General features: G+C 32.6%; 2 protein-coding genes across 4 annotated transcripts; one reads left to right on the forward strand and one right to left on the reverse strand.

The window, feature by feature from the left end:
* The first annotated feature begins 2,927 nt into the window (after positions 1-2,927).
* Positions 2,928-9,979, forward strand: LOC146145518 (CDC42 small effector protein 2-A-like). 3 transcript variants are annotated; one of them, XM_083390416.1, is made up of 5 exons: positions 2,928-3,107; positions 3,662-3,726; positions 4,703-4,807; positions 7,072-7,176; positions 7,560-9,979. In XM_083390416.1, exons 2-4 carry the CDS (start codon positions 3,673-3,675, stop codon positions 7,165-7,167), a joined length of 255 nt encoding a protein of 84 aa, XP_083246542.1. In that variant the 5' UTR covers positions 2,928-3,107; positions 3,662-3,672; the 3' UTR covers positions 7,168-7,176; positions 7,560-9,979. The 3 variants fall into 3 exon arrangements, with proteins under 3 accessions (XP_083246542.1, XP_083246544.1, XP_083246543.1); XM_083390418.1 differs by having other exon boundaries at positions 4,706-4,807; XM_083390417.1 differs by lacking the exon at positions 2,928-3,107 and adding an exon at positions 3,108-3,201.
* Positions 9,980-10,953: 974 nt separating this feature from the next.
* Positions 10,954-12,252, reverse strand: LOC146145519 (U6 snRNA-associated Sm-like protein LSm7). The gene is made up of 4 exons (XM_083390415.1): positions 12,143-12,252; positions 11,906-11,990; positions 11,476-11,547; positions 10,954-11,243 (listed from the first exon to the last, which is right to left on the reverse strand). Exons 1-4 carry the CDS (start codon positions 12,146-12,148, stop codon positions 11,107-11,109), a joined length of 300 nt encoding a protein of 99 aa, XP_083246541.1. The 5' UTR covers positions 12,149-12,252; the 3' UTR covers positions 10,954-11,106.
* Positions 12,253-14,723: the final 2,471 nt, after the last annotated feature.

A 14,723-nucleotide genomic window follows, 5' to 3' on the forward strand; every position in this document is an offset into this window, starting at 1 on the left:
TATTATCCAATAATAAAGCGCATTTTATAAGGTCTCTTGTGACATCATAACGCATCTATTATGCTGTACTATGCTAATGTTCATATTAGTTAGAAAGTTGGGCGCTCTTTCACTATTGTACTAAAAAATTAATAAAAAAATTTTTTTTCTTTAAATGCTGCATACCACAACACATATTGTTTGGGTTAGGGTGCGGGTTAGCGTTTGGTTGAGGTTGGGTCAAGTTATTATTAATAATAAACATAATATTACTTGACCCACCCTCACCCAAACGCTAACCCGCACCCTAACCCAAACAATATGCGTTGAGGTAAGCGGTATTATTATTATTTTTTTTTGCATAACTTTTCATGTACAATAGTGAAAGAGTGCCGAAATTTGTTACATTAGAAAGAATTCTTACTGCACCAGTGTACTACAAAAAACATGAATCAACTGACCCTTAAATTTTTATAGGGCCGCGAAAAAAAAAATCATTGCAAAGGGATCCGCCAGGCAAAATTTTTAGAAAAGTTTGGAAACCGCCGCTCTAGCTAACACTCGACCCAATATTGTGCATTGCTTAAATAATTGTTTCAACACTGTAATAGGATTCTAGGCCACTGCTGAGTTGTATTTTATGAACAAGTTTTTTTGTTTTTAAAATTTGTTTGTTTGGTTTTTGACAGTGGATATGTTTAATCGTGTTTATCCTGCTTTAATAGAACTCCTCAGATTTTGTTATTCAGAACAAAGAATCGGGTTGACTAGCTGCACAAAAGGAGATGTTGAGAAAACGTATGCGAAATGGTACATATTCAATATTTCATGGTGCAGGCCAGGGTTTTGTTGCTTAAGAAACTTACTGGCCAAATTGGATAATTTTTTCCACTCTTAGTAGCAGACTTGTGGAAAATTACCGTAAAATGTGTTTGGCATCAAAAAATTGATCTGACAAGCAAAAACTTTAGTTGTGCTTCTGATTTTAGATATTGTATCAACCTTACTACAGCTGCACAAATAACAAATCAATGCAATTTTAAGCTGCATAAAAATCTCTCTTGTCCAATATTCAAACTCTTCATTCTGGCTCGCTGATGCACTTGGCATATTTTACACAGTAGGTTATTGTTAAGATTACCAAGGTTTTCAGTTAGGCGAAATAATTGTTTTTGAAACGGTTAAAATAACCGCATAGTTTTAAGCTTTAGGCGAAGTTTGGTTCGGCGGTACCCACAAAAGTGCTGATTCTTTATTTTTCTGTGATTTTCAATTCTTTTGAGGAACTTTCCTTAAAAAAAGTCAGATATAACTAAATTAAAATGCCAAAGATTTCCATGCCGTTATTTGTAAAATGTTCACAGCTAATAATGGAGCAATATACTGACAACCGTTAGCGCAATGTAAGTTTTGCGCGTTTGAGCAATTTTTCGTGGCTGACCGCATTTTTACACTGATTTTACAAAGATTCATGCCAAGCTTAAGGGCCTAAAATTCTTCAATCAAATTTTGCATAATGTGTACCAGAAAGCCAATGTAAAAAGTTTATTAGGTAAGGTAAGGTTTCACAAGATCACTGTTGTGGTGTAGGACTAGTCCGCAATTCGGTGAAGGTGCACACCCTAAATTGTTTTAAAGCAATTCAACCTACTATTTTAAAAAGGCTTCATTGTGGTAGGATTTTGAACCTCAGGTGTGCAAAAAGCATGATTAAAATTTAAAGTGAAGACTTGGTTTATATAAGTATTTCAAGCTAAAAATTGTGATGGCTGGTAAAAATGGAAATGGAATGCACAATAGAAATTCCATCTGTAAAATACTATGCCTTCAACTCTGCAAGATGACAAAACTGTTCTTATTGGGGGCAAGCATTCCAAGTCAAACATCTTAGTTTATGTGAAATTTTGGACAAACTAAAATAATGCACAAGAAGTAGTTTGGTTTTATTCAAGACTTTTCTATTTTTTTTAACTATGTAAAAATATGTTGAGCATTAATCTGATTCTTAACAAATTTCAGTTTTATGATACGCTTTCGGCACTTTGTTTGCCTTTTTCATGCTGTGTTTACTTAGTGATTTTTGTGTTGTATTTCTAAAAGTTGGCAAACAGTATGAAATCAGTCTAATTAAACATTTGCTAAATAAATTGTTTGCTTTAAAAATCATTTGTGCGCTATATTCTTTGATGTGTGGCGATTAGATGCTAGTTGTCTAAACTTTGAATAATGTGTTAGAATTACAAATGATGCTTATGTTAACCGATTTTTATTGTTTGTTATTTTTTGGCTTAAAAAAAACAATTTCACAACAAAAATTCTTTATATATATATATATGTATATATATAAAGCCCTTTATTTTAAAACACGGAGGGAATTACATAATTTGGAATGATTAATTACTTTACCCTACAATATTGAAGAAAAATGCCTCGGCTTGCTAACCCCAAAAATTAGAGATAAATCTGAAATCGCTAATTTCCAGTTTTAAATATTTTAATAAAATTTAAGTATGTTATTAACAAACTTGTTGCTATAAACAAACTTAATAAATAAGTGAGAGATAAATAAACTATATTTAAGGCTCTTCCATCAAAAACTTCTAATACGTGATTTTATAAATACATGCAAATTCAGTCTGATTTCACTACACGCCATACTTATTCTGATCGACATCAGTTATATAAAATAAGGCTTTTTAATTGAAGAAAAGTTATTAGATAATTTTTAGTAGAGTACACTAAAGCAGTGTTGAGAGCCCTGATTTTTGTAAGATGAATTGGGATGGTGTAAGATTTTTAGTATCTGGGGTCACAATGGTGAGATATTATTGTACATGCTAGTGTTTGTTTAAAAACAATCTAAATCACTGTTCCGGTTATCACATTCCCCAATTTAAGTTTATGGCTAGTTTTGTATTAATATTGGCCTGTTACCTCTTTCAGTTTGTTGTGTACAGTGCATAGGATATACTGCTACCAACTTGATCAGTTGAATTTTAATTAAAGTATAAATGATTCCATAAATTTTCTTTACAAAACGAAGAAGGTAGATTGACAACAATTGGAGGATTAAGTATCAACAGAATCACTGTTTACCAAGTTACACAAAATCACCAACATCTCAAAAAGTAAGAACCAAAAAGGTTTTATTTTCAAGTTGAACAAACTTGTTGATTTTAATTTGGAAAACAAATTATCTCCTTTCAGTAACTTATACTTAAGGTTAGTGTAGGATTAATCACCTTTTTTTAACAGAATGCTTTATAAGTGATATTGTATTTTCTTGTCAAAGATATTATTTTTTGTCCTGTCTGTTTGTTTTTACTCTTTCTGATTAGTTATTAAATGCCAAACCTGTGTGATAGCGTTAATATAGTTTTTGTAAACAGCATTTCTTTATGTTTAACCACTTTAGCACATACTTCTTGTGTTAAAAGTTTTGAAGTAGGCAAACATACCAACTAATTGCCTAGTCAACTATTCGTTTTTATGGCATACCTTGTTTTTCTCTTTAAGGCATTTATAAACAGTTTAAATGTCTTAATTGCACATTGTTAAATTATTATATTGCAATCTAAGTTTTATTGGTTTGCCTTATTGCTTACTAAATTCTTAAATTGGGATACATACGACACACCTTTCTTTGCATTGCCTTTCTAAACTTAAGCTTTTTATTTTACAGGAGTTTAAAGGATGGCAGAGATGTGGCTTTGCTTTTCCTGTTGCATGACCAGTAGTGGACCTTCTGTAAGTTTTACCTTTTGCATTTTTGGTTATTTGTTTAAGCACACTAGCAGGGCCTTGTAAGGTCCCAAATTTGTAAAAAATAAGCATTAATATGTAAATGCAAAGTTCAAATTTGCGAAAAATTATTACCTAGCACTGGTTTCCATGGAATGCTGTTCTAATACTGAAGGGTGTCAAAAAATATTTTACATTCCTTTTGGTTCCGAGTTTGCTCTGTTAGTAAGCTTCTTGATAAATTTTTTAATGTCTAAATGTAGTGCAACTAATTAGGAAAGTGTGTCTGCTGTGTGCACAGGTGTTTATTTTTGCATCACAGTTAACCATTTTTAAAATACTAGTGCTATTTTTTTTTTAATTTCTGTGCGGCACCACAAGCCAAAAAGGGTAGAAGCTGCTGGCTTAGCTAATTACTCTTCAAAGACCCCTTTGTCCTTGAAAAAAATTAAATTCACTTTACATAACTCTGAGGAAACAATGCAAGAAAAAGTATTCAAGCACCCATAGCTGAAACCTGGGTTGCTCAGCCCCCCTGATAAATCTTCATGTGAAAAACTTTGTATTTTGTTTGATACATGTAATTTGAGAAAAAATTGCTGCAAAAATTCCAACAGTTGTTAACACAACTGCTGAACATTATTTCCCATAACTTGTACTTTGGCAAATATCTGCCTCGCGCATAATTATTACTTAAGTAGTTTGCTTTTTTAATGGAGACACTTACAGTAAATCTTAAAGACCGTTTTTCAACTTAAACGGCATCAACTGGACCATTAAGCATGTTCCAAAAAACGTGAGTTGCAGTCATTTGTCGAAAATTGAATACCAAAAATGAAGTATATCTTACTCCACATAAAAAATCATTTTTTTAGTGGGAAATTGTGAACAACAAAAGCCACATCTTTGCTTGTTACCCTTAGGTTGCTAACTTTAAAAACAAGCAAAAGATATATTAGTTGCAATTTAAACTTGTTTTCAGAAGCGCAAACCAAGAAGACGGAAGTTGGATCCAAGTATGATTGGTGCTCCGGCAAACTTTCAACATTTAAACCACATCGGATCAGGAGAATCTGGTGGAGATGATGTGAGTTTATTTTTTAATAACTAAATTGATATATTTAGACAAAGCTAGAAATAGACCAATATATCGGTTTTCGATAATGTCGGCTGATATTTGGCTTGTACCAATATATTAGTATCGGTATTGTAGGCTGATACTTTTGCTGTATATATTTTTTTTTTTGAAAATTTATCCTGTACAACAAACAACTCACCCATTTTTTAATAAAAAAATTGGGTGTTAGCATCCTGCCAAGTTTCCCAGATATAAAACAACTTCGGTATCAGTTATTGGTTGACAAATTTGTAAAAATCGGGTATTGGTATCGGTCCCAAAAAGTGATATCGGTTGATCTCTAGACAAAACAGTTTTCATCTGGCTGATGGAGTGATGGTAGAGATCTATGTTTTTCCTGAATGAGAAACATTAGGTTTCAATTTGTTTGATGTCAACACTTTTCATCTAATTTCCCAAGTTTAATACAATTAAAGGACTTTTAATGATATTGTTTCACTACTTTACAGACATGTTTAACCATAATATATACCTAGCTTATTTTATAACCAAAACAGCAGAGTAATAATTACATCACAATTTTTATCACAGACTTTCCTAAAATTAAATGTGAGCTCAAACCAACTGAATTATGTACGAGAGACTTCATTTTATATGAGAATATTAGTACTTTCCTTCATTTGTCAGTTGTCACATCACTCATTCCGAAACTTATTTTTGTGTTAAAACATCCACACCGAAACACAGTGGGCCATTGTGCACAGCGAGTTAGTGACATCAGAGTTATTGACCTTGCCTTTTGAGCAAACATTACGCTTCATAAGCAGATTATCTTAGAATTGATTTTTGATTGAAATCCCTTCTGAGGCCAAGGAAGTATTTTTTTCGCAAATTTGTCTTTTGTATTTTGTAAAGATAAAAAAAAACATCCTGCCGCAGAATGTGATTTTAAAGCAGGTATTTCATATACCATAATTTAAGGTTGATTATTATTTATCTTTTGACAACGTAGAGGTAATTCAGTTTATTACTTCTTTTGGAAATAACGTGATCTCAGCATTATGTAATTCTTTAACACACAGACATGCATAGTTTACAATCCAAACACTCATCAGGTGCATTTCTAATGTCCAACTTTACTGAATGACATCCAGTGGTAGACCATATTATCATGCCCATTCGGTTTGTTCTGAACTACTTTATCTGGATCTGATAAGTTTATAGAGCAGTGCAACTTATTGGTTAATGGATATAATATATATATTATATATATGAATAGGGTTTAAAAAAATGAATGCTGTTTTAAACATGATTAAGTTTACTAGTATTGTTTATGGCTATTCATGTGTTAAACCTAATATTGTTTTACTTGCACTTTAAACTTACATTTGTTTCTCTCTAAATAGGTATATTGTTAGTTTGTACCTTTTTTAAACCTATGTACACTTTCTAGTTAATCATTCTTGTGTAAATAGCCAAATGAAACATGTTTTATAGTTAATGCAAGTGCACTTTACCATCCCTGGTGTTGTCTAAACAGACGTCAATGCATGGTTACATCATGTCATGTCATTAAAATAGAGTCATATTACGTAATATTACAGGGTACAATGTGCCACCATATCATCACAAGTTGAAGCAGTGATTCCACATGTTTTTAGTTTTTAAAAAGTATTAAATAAGTTTGTCCCTTGCAAACACCCAATTAATTTGTACACAATAATTATTAAGTGATGAACAGACTCCTTCTATCACAATGGGAAACAAATTGCTAATGTAAATCACAAATTAAAATGAATAACAGAATGTTTTATATCAGATTGCAACAGCCAATTAAAAATTGCTTTAACTCTGTATTAAAGAAGTTTGATTTCAATGATAAAGTGTGAGTTAGTTATATTGCAATCATGTTTGTCTTAAATCATATATAGAACAAATGAGTTAAACCATTTCAAATTAATATTTAATTTGACTCTTTTTCCTCAGCTGTCAAACATTACTTGTTATATTTCCTGTTAAAACTAGGTCAACGGATTTGTGTAGGTGTCAGTGGAAATTTTTTTCACATTATATAATTTGTTGTGAAAGCAAATAGTGTTTTATCAACTAAAGCAACTATCTATAAATGTAAAAAATATGTTCACGGTGTTTGTTTAATATTCACTTAGTTAAAGTTTTTTACGATTATTAGTTCAGCTAAAAATATGGAGCTTTTTAATTTAAATGACTAACGACTTTTAGTTCTGATATGTTATTCATTTTTGCATTGCTAGTTACAAGATAACATGCAGAGCAAAGGTGGTTATGAATTTCGAACCGATGTTACTGTGGAAAGGAAACTGACTGACCTAAAACCTGATGCCTCATAGTGCCTAATGGTAAGCATCCTTTTGCATTTTACCTTTATAATTGTGGATTCTTTAACCATACAAGTGTAACAACTTCATTCATTTTACAAACTTTCCTTTAAGGAGTTTAATAGAAATAGTTGTTCTTAAATTTATTTATTTTTGCTTGTCCAAATTTTTTGACTGTATATTAGAAAAAAAGATACTACTAGGTCTTTCGGTAAAGTTGATATTTGCCTAACTTATTATTTTCTATTGCAAATCAAAAATATATAATTGTATTTTTTTTTCTTGTATATTTGGTTGTTTTCCAAATACCCTTTACATTTGTTCAAAAATACAACATAATAAGGTTTGTTTTTACACTTAGATAAACATACTATAAGAAGTAAGCACTTTTTATCTTTTTTTAGATTTAGTAAAGTTTATTCTTGCTTTTATTACCCGGACAATTGTGCATTGAAGATACTGTTAGTGGATTTCCACATCCCAATGCCATTGCCACAAATGCGAAAGGTGAATTCTGATCTGACGCAGTACAGAATGTGCCTTAACTGTCTGCTCAATTCCGTTCTTCCTAAAAGAAGCACTTGTCGATATATAAGCGCCTGACTTTTTTGTGACTTTACTTTTTTGTGCGAGATTATGTTTCAGTTTTTATGGGACTCGTTGTTTCACTTGCCTTATACAGGTCAGACACAATTTTGAAATTGAAAATAACCTGCTTCACATTTGAAAACAATGTTTTCTATTTCAAAACAGTGTCCAAATTCACAATGAAGGTGTTTGGCTTTTGTTTTTAGTCTGTGATTTAGTGAATTTTGATCATGCTTTCACCGAAAGTTCACCCATTTTGTCATTGACAAATCACTTTTCATTTGCAATTATATTAGCTTTGGATTGTTTGAGTCTTTGGGGAAACCTTGTACCTAATATGCAGCATAACATTATCACACAAAATTAGTATAATAAATTAGCTTATACTTAGCACTACAAATAAATAAAAACTGCTTTAGATGTTACCCTAAATTTCAAAAAAAAGCAAGACCTATTTCTAGACTAAAACTTGAACAATGTTATATATGCCTATTCTATAAGTACCTTGTACAATGTACATATACTATGATATGTATGACAATAATATTAATTTAGTATGTGGCAGTTTTTGATTTAAATCTGTTGTTCTGCATGCAGTTATTGGCCTTAGTTTATGCTTTTTTTCCAATTTTCTTATAGCCTGCACCTATTTGCACTAATGGTTGGTCTGGAAATAAATATATGACACAATATAGCAAACTACCTAAACAATAACTTGTATTAGTGATTTAATCACATTAAAATAATTTTTAACAAATCTAAATGTTTTCAATTTAATTGTTCTAAGCACAAATAGTAAGCTTAATATGTGTTTTAACAATTATTATTAAATTAAAACACTTGTCACTTTGCTATTTTTGCGCATTTTTACTGTGTCTTAGTTACCAATTCTTTAATGTGTGTTTTGTTTTACTGGTATTGTCTCTCACTACCCAACAGTTGTATTATTAGCAATTTTTAAGGGTCATGCAGAATGTTTTGTATATTTAAATACTTTGTACCAGATTAAATGAATAGTTTTCTGCCCCTTATAGATTATTTCATTAATCACAAGATTGTTCAACTAACAATATGCAAGCTTACTGTTGTTTTTTTTTTTGCAAGAATCTACCATATGTCAGTAAAAACTTAGAATTAAGTAAAACTCTTTTAAAAGTTTTTATCCTTTTATCAGAGTATGATGTTTTAGTTATGCTCAATGTTTTGTTGTAAAGTTACTGTTAGTGGTTACTTGCTTTTGCATCAAATATTATGCTTTGTTTTAACTCAACTTGCTGTTCAAAAAACTTTTAAAAATATTTTTTTTTTCATTTTGATTATACAAGAACAATCTTAATGCATTCTATTGCCATAAAGGATGTCAATATTATCCCTTTTTTAAGTTTGTATGCCATATCTCTTGTGCATTGTCAAGTGTTCAATGTGAAACGTACTTGGATACATGGAATATGTAGTTTAGATTGCACAAAGAATAGATCAAATTTAATCACATGCTTGTTTTTTCTTCAAATGTCATCGTACTCTGAATAGGGTTATATTGAAGAGTATCGCAATGTAAAACAATTGTATCGTTATTTATTTTTGTTTTGTTTTTTTGGTTTTAATTGATCCCTTATTTGAACAATCTTAAAGCGTGTATTATATCAAAAAAATTGTAACCTCTCTTTTAACTACAGCGTAAGTTCCGGTAATTTTTTTTTTAAACTAATGTTACCCTATCATGTTTTACAATAATTTCAAGTTGGCCTTAGGTGTGAAAATGTAAAGCAGGGGTGGGCAACCTACGGCCGGCAGCCAAGATCTGTCCCGCTACGCAAATCATGCGGCCCACAACTTATTTTACAAACTTGACAAAAGGCAATTCCTTATAATTTTTGGCTATTTCAACTACCTAAAAGCATTTTTTTTGCGCTGAGTGCAAATTTTAAAATACCTTAGTTTTATCCCTGATTACCAGTTGTTGTGGTAAGTATAACAGGTTTAAAAAAATGTACACAGTTAAAAAATAGCCTTTTTTTTGGAGGCCCGCGATGTTGCCCACCCCTGCTGTAAAGGTATGATTTGGTCGGATTGATTTTTTAAGGGATTTTGTTTTCTTGATGAAATATAATACTGTTATATTTTTGTTCACTGATATGCCGCGCATTCATCTACTGACCTTGCTTGATTTTGCAGTTACTCAGAATTTAATTGTGTAAGTAATATATGATCCGTAAGTAAACTTACAATCTGTGCATGCCTGTGTTTCCTCAGGAACGGTACGTTTATTTTAAAGCAGGAGATAAAACTTTTTTTTTTTTGTACTCCCTTTGCGTTAAACACACGCATTTTATGGTTTGTCCTTACATTGTTCGTTAACCCAAAACATTTTTTCTTATTTAAAATTGCCAGATGTCAAACAGTCATGCCAACCGGAGTGAAACGACACTTAAAAATGTTTAAATGTATGTATTCAAGCATCCAAATAGGTTTCAAAACTTGTTTCCAGAAACATAAAAAATACTTTTTAATGTGTGAATGACACTCAATATTCAAGCATCCAAATGGGTTTCAAAACTTGTTTCCAGAAACATACAAAATACTTTTTACTTTGTGAATGACTCAAAAATATATTTGAATGTATGTATTGAAGAATCCAAACTGGGTTTCAAGCAGGGCTGGGGAGCCACCGTAAAATAGCATTAGCTCCGGCTCCAGCTCCGGAGCCATCAGGCAATTATTAAATGGCTCTGGCTCCAGCTCCGGAGTCGTAAAACTCAATCCTTTGGCTCCGGCTCCAGCTCCGGAGTAGTAAAACTCATATCCTTTGGCTCCGGCTCCAGCTCCGGAGCCATCAAACACACACCCAATGACTCCGGCTCCAGCTCCGGTGCCACCAGTCATTTATTCAATGGCAAGTTTTAAAAATTGCTTTTGACTAAATAACGTTGGAGATGGAACAAAATATAATTTCTTAGCTTTAGCACCACAAATTGTAAAATGGCTCCAGCTCCACAAAAATAATAAAAAGGGCTCCGGCTCCACAAAAATAATAAAAATGGCTCCGGCTCCGGCTCCAGCTCCACAAAAATAATAAAAATGGCTCCGGCTCCGGCTCCAGCTCCACAAAAATAATAACAATGGCTCCGGCTCCGGCTCTGGCTCCAGAGAAAATGCTTAGCTCCGGGCTCCGGGCTCCAGCTCCGGCTCCGGCTCCCCAGCCCTGGTTTCAAGTTTCCAGTAATATAAAAAATATTTTTTAACATGCAACTCAGATTTTTATTGTCAATATGGGATGTAGCATCTCTTGTATGATTGTTCAGCAGAAGTGAGCTAAAATGTCACTTTCAGCGCAATGTAGAGAAAAATAGAAAAAAAGTGTTCTCAATTGTTCTGAACAAAAGGGTTCAGAATTTCCTCCATTCCGTCTTGTGGACAAATCAAAACAACAGAAGTACCGCGACATACAGTCAGGCCCAATACTCTGGTGTCTTCACTTTGCTTGTATGGATCATCCGGATCTGTGCAGAAAAAAATTATGAATAAATTATTATAGGTTTTGTTTATTTTGACACTGGAATTACAAATATTTAGTTCAGGTGGATTAATTTTTTAAGATATATTTTCTGTGCAATTTACGGTATATTTATTGCAGTTTTAGCACATATTGTCCCTGTTTAAATGTAAGAATGCTCTTCAAAATAATTGAAAAATGTGGCAAACATTACACTGTTTCAATTAACAACATCTTACCTCTTAATATTTCGGTTGTGCTATCCAAAACCAAATTTAAAAGTGGGTCGTAGCCTTTGAGAACTCCACTTGCTGTAAAAAAAGCATTTGGCATAGTTACTATGGTTTTAAATGTGATATTATAAAAAAATAAGAGAAATCAACAGAAAATTGGACGATAGTCTAAAATCCAACAACTTTTATTTTACAGTATAGAAACAATTTGTGTAAAATGAAATTGCAAGGAAGAAATCGATATGGGGTTACAAATATAATTTGACCCATCTGAACCAAAATGCTACATTGTACCTTAATCAAACAATGTTAGGAATATAACCCCCTGGACGAAATATTATATTATTATAGTTTGAAGTGGCTTTTTGACTGGATCGCCTTTTTACGCTTGCACCAACTTGTGATTATTTAGTTTTGTATTTGAAGCATACACTACCTTCTCTTCCTCCGTGAAATTTAACCCTTATCGGACGATCCAGGTATTTGGAAAGATCCAAAATACTTTCCTTCTTTTTCTTGTCCTGAAAACACAAAACAAACAAATCCGAGTTTACAAATATGAACACCCAGTAAATTAGGTTCACAATTATAGACCAATAGTTCAATGAGCTGCATTTCGCAAACTATACAAAATGTAAATCACTTTTCGTTATACATTGACAGTAGCACGTACCGACATAATAGAAGTGAAGTGATAACTTGCTGAGAATGTATGTAAGATATGTTCAGTGGTTTAACTTCAATGTGTCTATTGTTTTCTCACGAGCAGCTATCACAATCTTGAAATTCGGGAATTTCCCAAAATAACGACAAAATTTATTACTATTGTGTGGTCTGATTAATATTAAACGGAACCACAGGATAACTAAGACTGATAGATAAATTTTGTATATAAAACCTATTGGGAAAAATTTACATTGTTGATTGTTACAACATTACATTCAATAGGCGTCAGCAACACGTTTACAATGACAAGAGTTTGTATACCGGTATGCTACTTTATGTTTATAACTTTTTCATGGCGCTGCGATTGGTAAAATTTGATTGGGCCTATATTTATTGGTTTGTTGAAGCCACTTTATTGGTTTTCAAATCGTTCATCTGAAGCTTATTGCCGGGCTATGCGGTTAATGTCCAATGCAATAAATTAATGCCAGTTTATGAGGTTCTTACGTTCAAATTGTATTTCAGTTTTTACGATGTCCAGTTGTCTATTGTAAATTATCGAGTGCTTAATGTTTTGCCCTTTTTACCTACTTAAATGCGAATTCGCGCGTATATAACTTTCAAATATGCCTTAGTCCAGTGGTCAGCAAACTTTTTTGTCGCGGCCCAAATACTCTGGTAAGACCTATTGAAGGCCCGCTACGTAAAACCACCACGAAAACAGTGGCGGATTCAGGATATTTGTGTTTAAAGTGAAAGATTACACGGCGCCTAAATGCCCAAAACACTGCTGTGCCATTATGTAATTGTAAAACATAGGGTACGGTACTATACAACGAAGAATATAGGCCTACGCGCGAAGCGCGAAAAAATTTCAATTAGGCCTACATATTGTTAGAGTTGGCAAAAAAATAATAATTCAACAGGCTCTCAGGACCACATTTGGCACTACTGGCCTTTACAAGCTGAGCCAATTTAAAAATTCTATGTCACACCAACTTTTAAAATAAAGTGCAATGAATGTGGCCCACAACTACTATATGGTAACACTAAACTATTCAAAAGTAGGCTAACTGGCGGCCCACTAAAAATGGCTCTGCGGCCCACATTTCGCAGTTTGCCGACCACTGACTTAGTCCTTTTTAAAAATCAGAATATATAGGGTAACGTCGACAGAATAAAGAGTAACGTCGTGAGTATCACGGCAGTTTGTTAACATTTCTTTTTAAAAGGCTTTTTTCAGCAATCTCTTTATTGCATTGATGCCTGATATCAGTTGGTATTTGCGTGCGAAACTTAACTTGTGACGTCTTGTTATTACAATGCCGCACTTAAACAAAATTGCATGATCCACCATTGCTCGAATCCTTAATTGTCCTTTTTGTAGATTCAAGCCACAAAGTTCTTTAACATTGACAGTGTGATGGCATTTATATAAGAAGTCCTGAAGTGTAAATAAAATATCGCTTAAATGTAGTCTACACGCAATATTGCTAGTGTGCAACACAACAAATCTATGTGAGAAAAAGTATAGCCTCTATACTATTTAACTAAGTAATAAATATGTCTCTTAACTATGGTTGGCGACCCCTGTGCATAAGCAATGAGCATGCAACTGTAACATTGGAAGAATTTAGATTAGGCTTAATATAATTAAATTATTGTGACGACCATTTAAAGACTACAACTTTATCAATACCTGATGACTAGGCCTATTGCTTAAGGATATGCCGAGGTAAAACAAAATGATAGTTTGTTTCAGTTAAAAAAAATAAAAATAAAAAAGAATCCTTGTTAGGCTAAAATCTACCATAGCTGACATCAAAAAATTGTTAAAATTGCACGTTTAAAAATTAAAGTTGAATAGGCCTGTATAGTTACTTCTTTTTATGTTTTCCAGCCCAGTAAGGCCATCCAGTTTTTTGTGTTTTGTTTTTATTTGTTGTAGTGCTTAGCAGAGTGCTTAATCTACTTAACTTTTAAACAACACTTTTTTCAGTTTTGTTATGCTATGTGATAGTAAATTGCACTATAAATATGTACTTATAAATTTGCGGTATCCCTTAATGAGTTACGAAGTGATGCGATAAACGAGAGTTTTAAACCACAAATGCTCGCTCAGAGCAAATCAGTACTTTTTGACATCTACCGATTGCCTGCCGTGTCTATTGTTGTCACTGGGATGTCCAGGAGCACACAAAAATTACAACGGATACAGATCTTGGTTAGTGACTGTTAAAAAACGTGGAATTGGATTTTCAATAAAGTTATCATAGAGAACTACAAATGGCAACAAGATAACAAAATCAACTCCTACACGAGAATCGAAAAACAATCAAATATCAAGACCATGACAGTTCAAAGGTGAGTTACAATATTTCAAACAGTATATAGATATATAGTGTTGCAACATATTTCCTGGGCCGATACGATACGAAATTAAATTTATTACAATATGACAATAATCTTTTTCAGAGATAAAGCAATTTCGTGAGTATCATCACGGAAAGCATTGCGTTTGCACAACACAAATGGCCGATAATATCGGATTGGTGCCAATGTGATATTATTGAAAATTCCTATAATAC

This window comes from Ascidiella aspersa, chromosome 5, assembly GCF_963924565.1.
Source record: "Ascidiella aspersa chromosome 5, kaAscAspe10.2, whole genome shotgun sequence".
NCBI lineage: Eukaryota > Metazoa > Chordata > Ascidiacea > Phlebobranchia > Ascidiidae > Ascidiella > Ascidiella aspersa.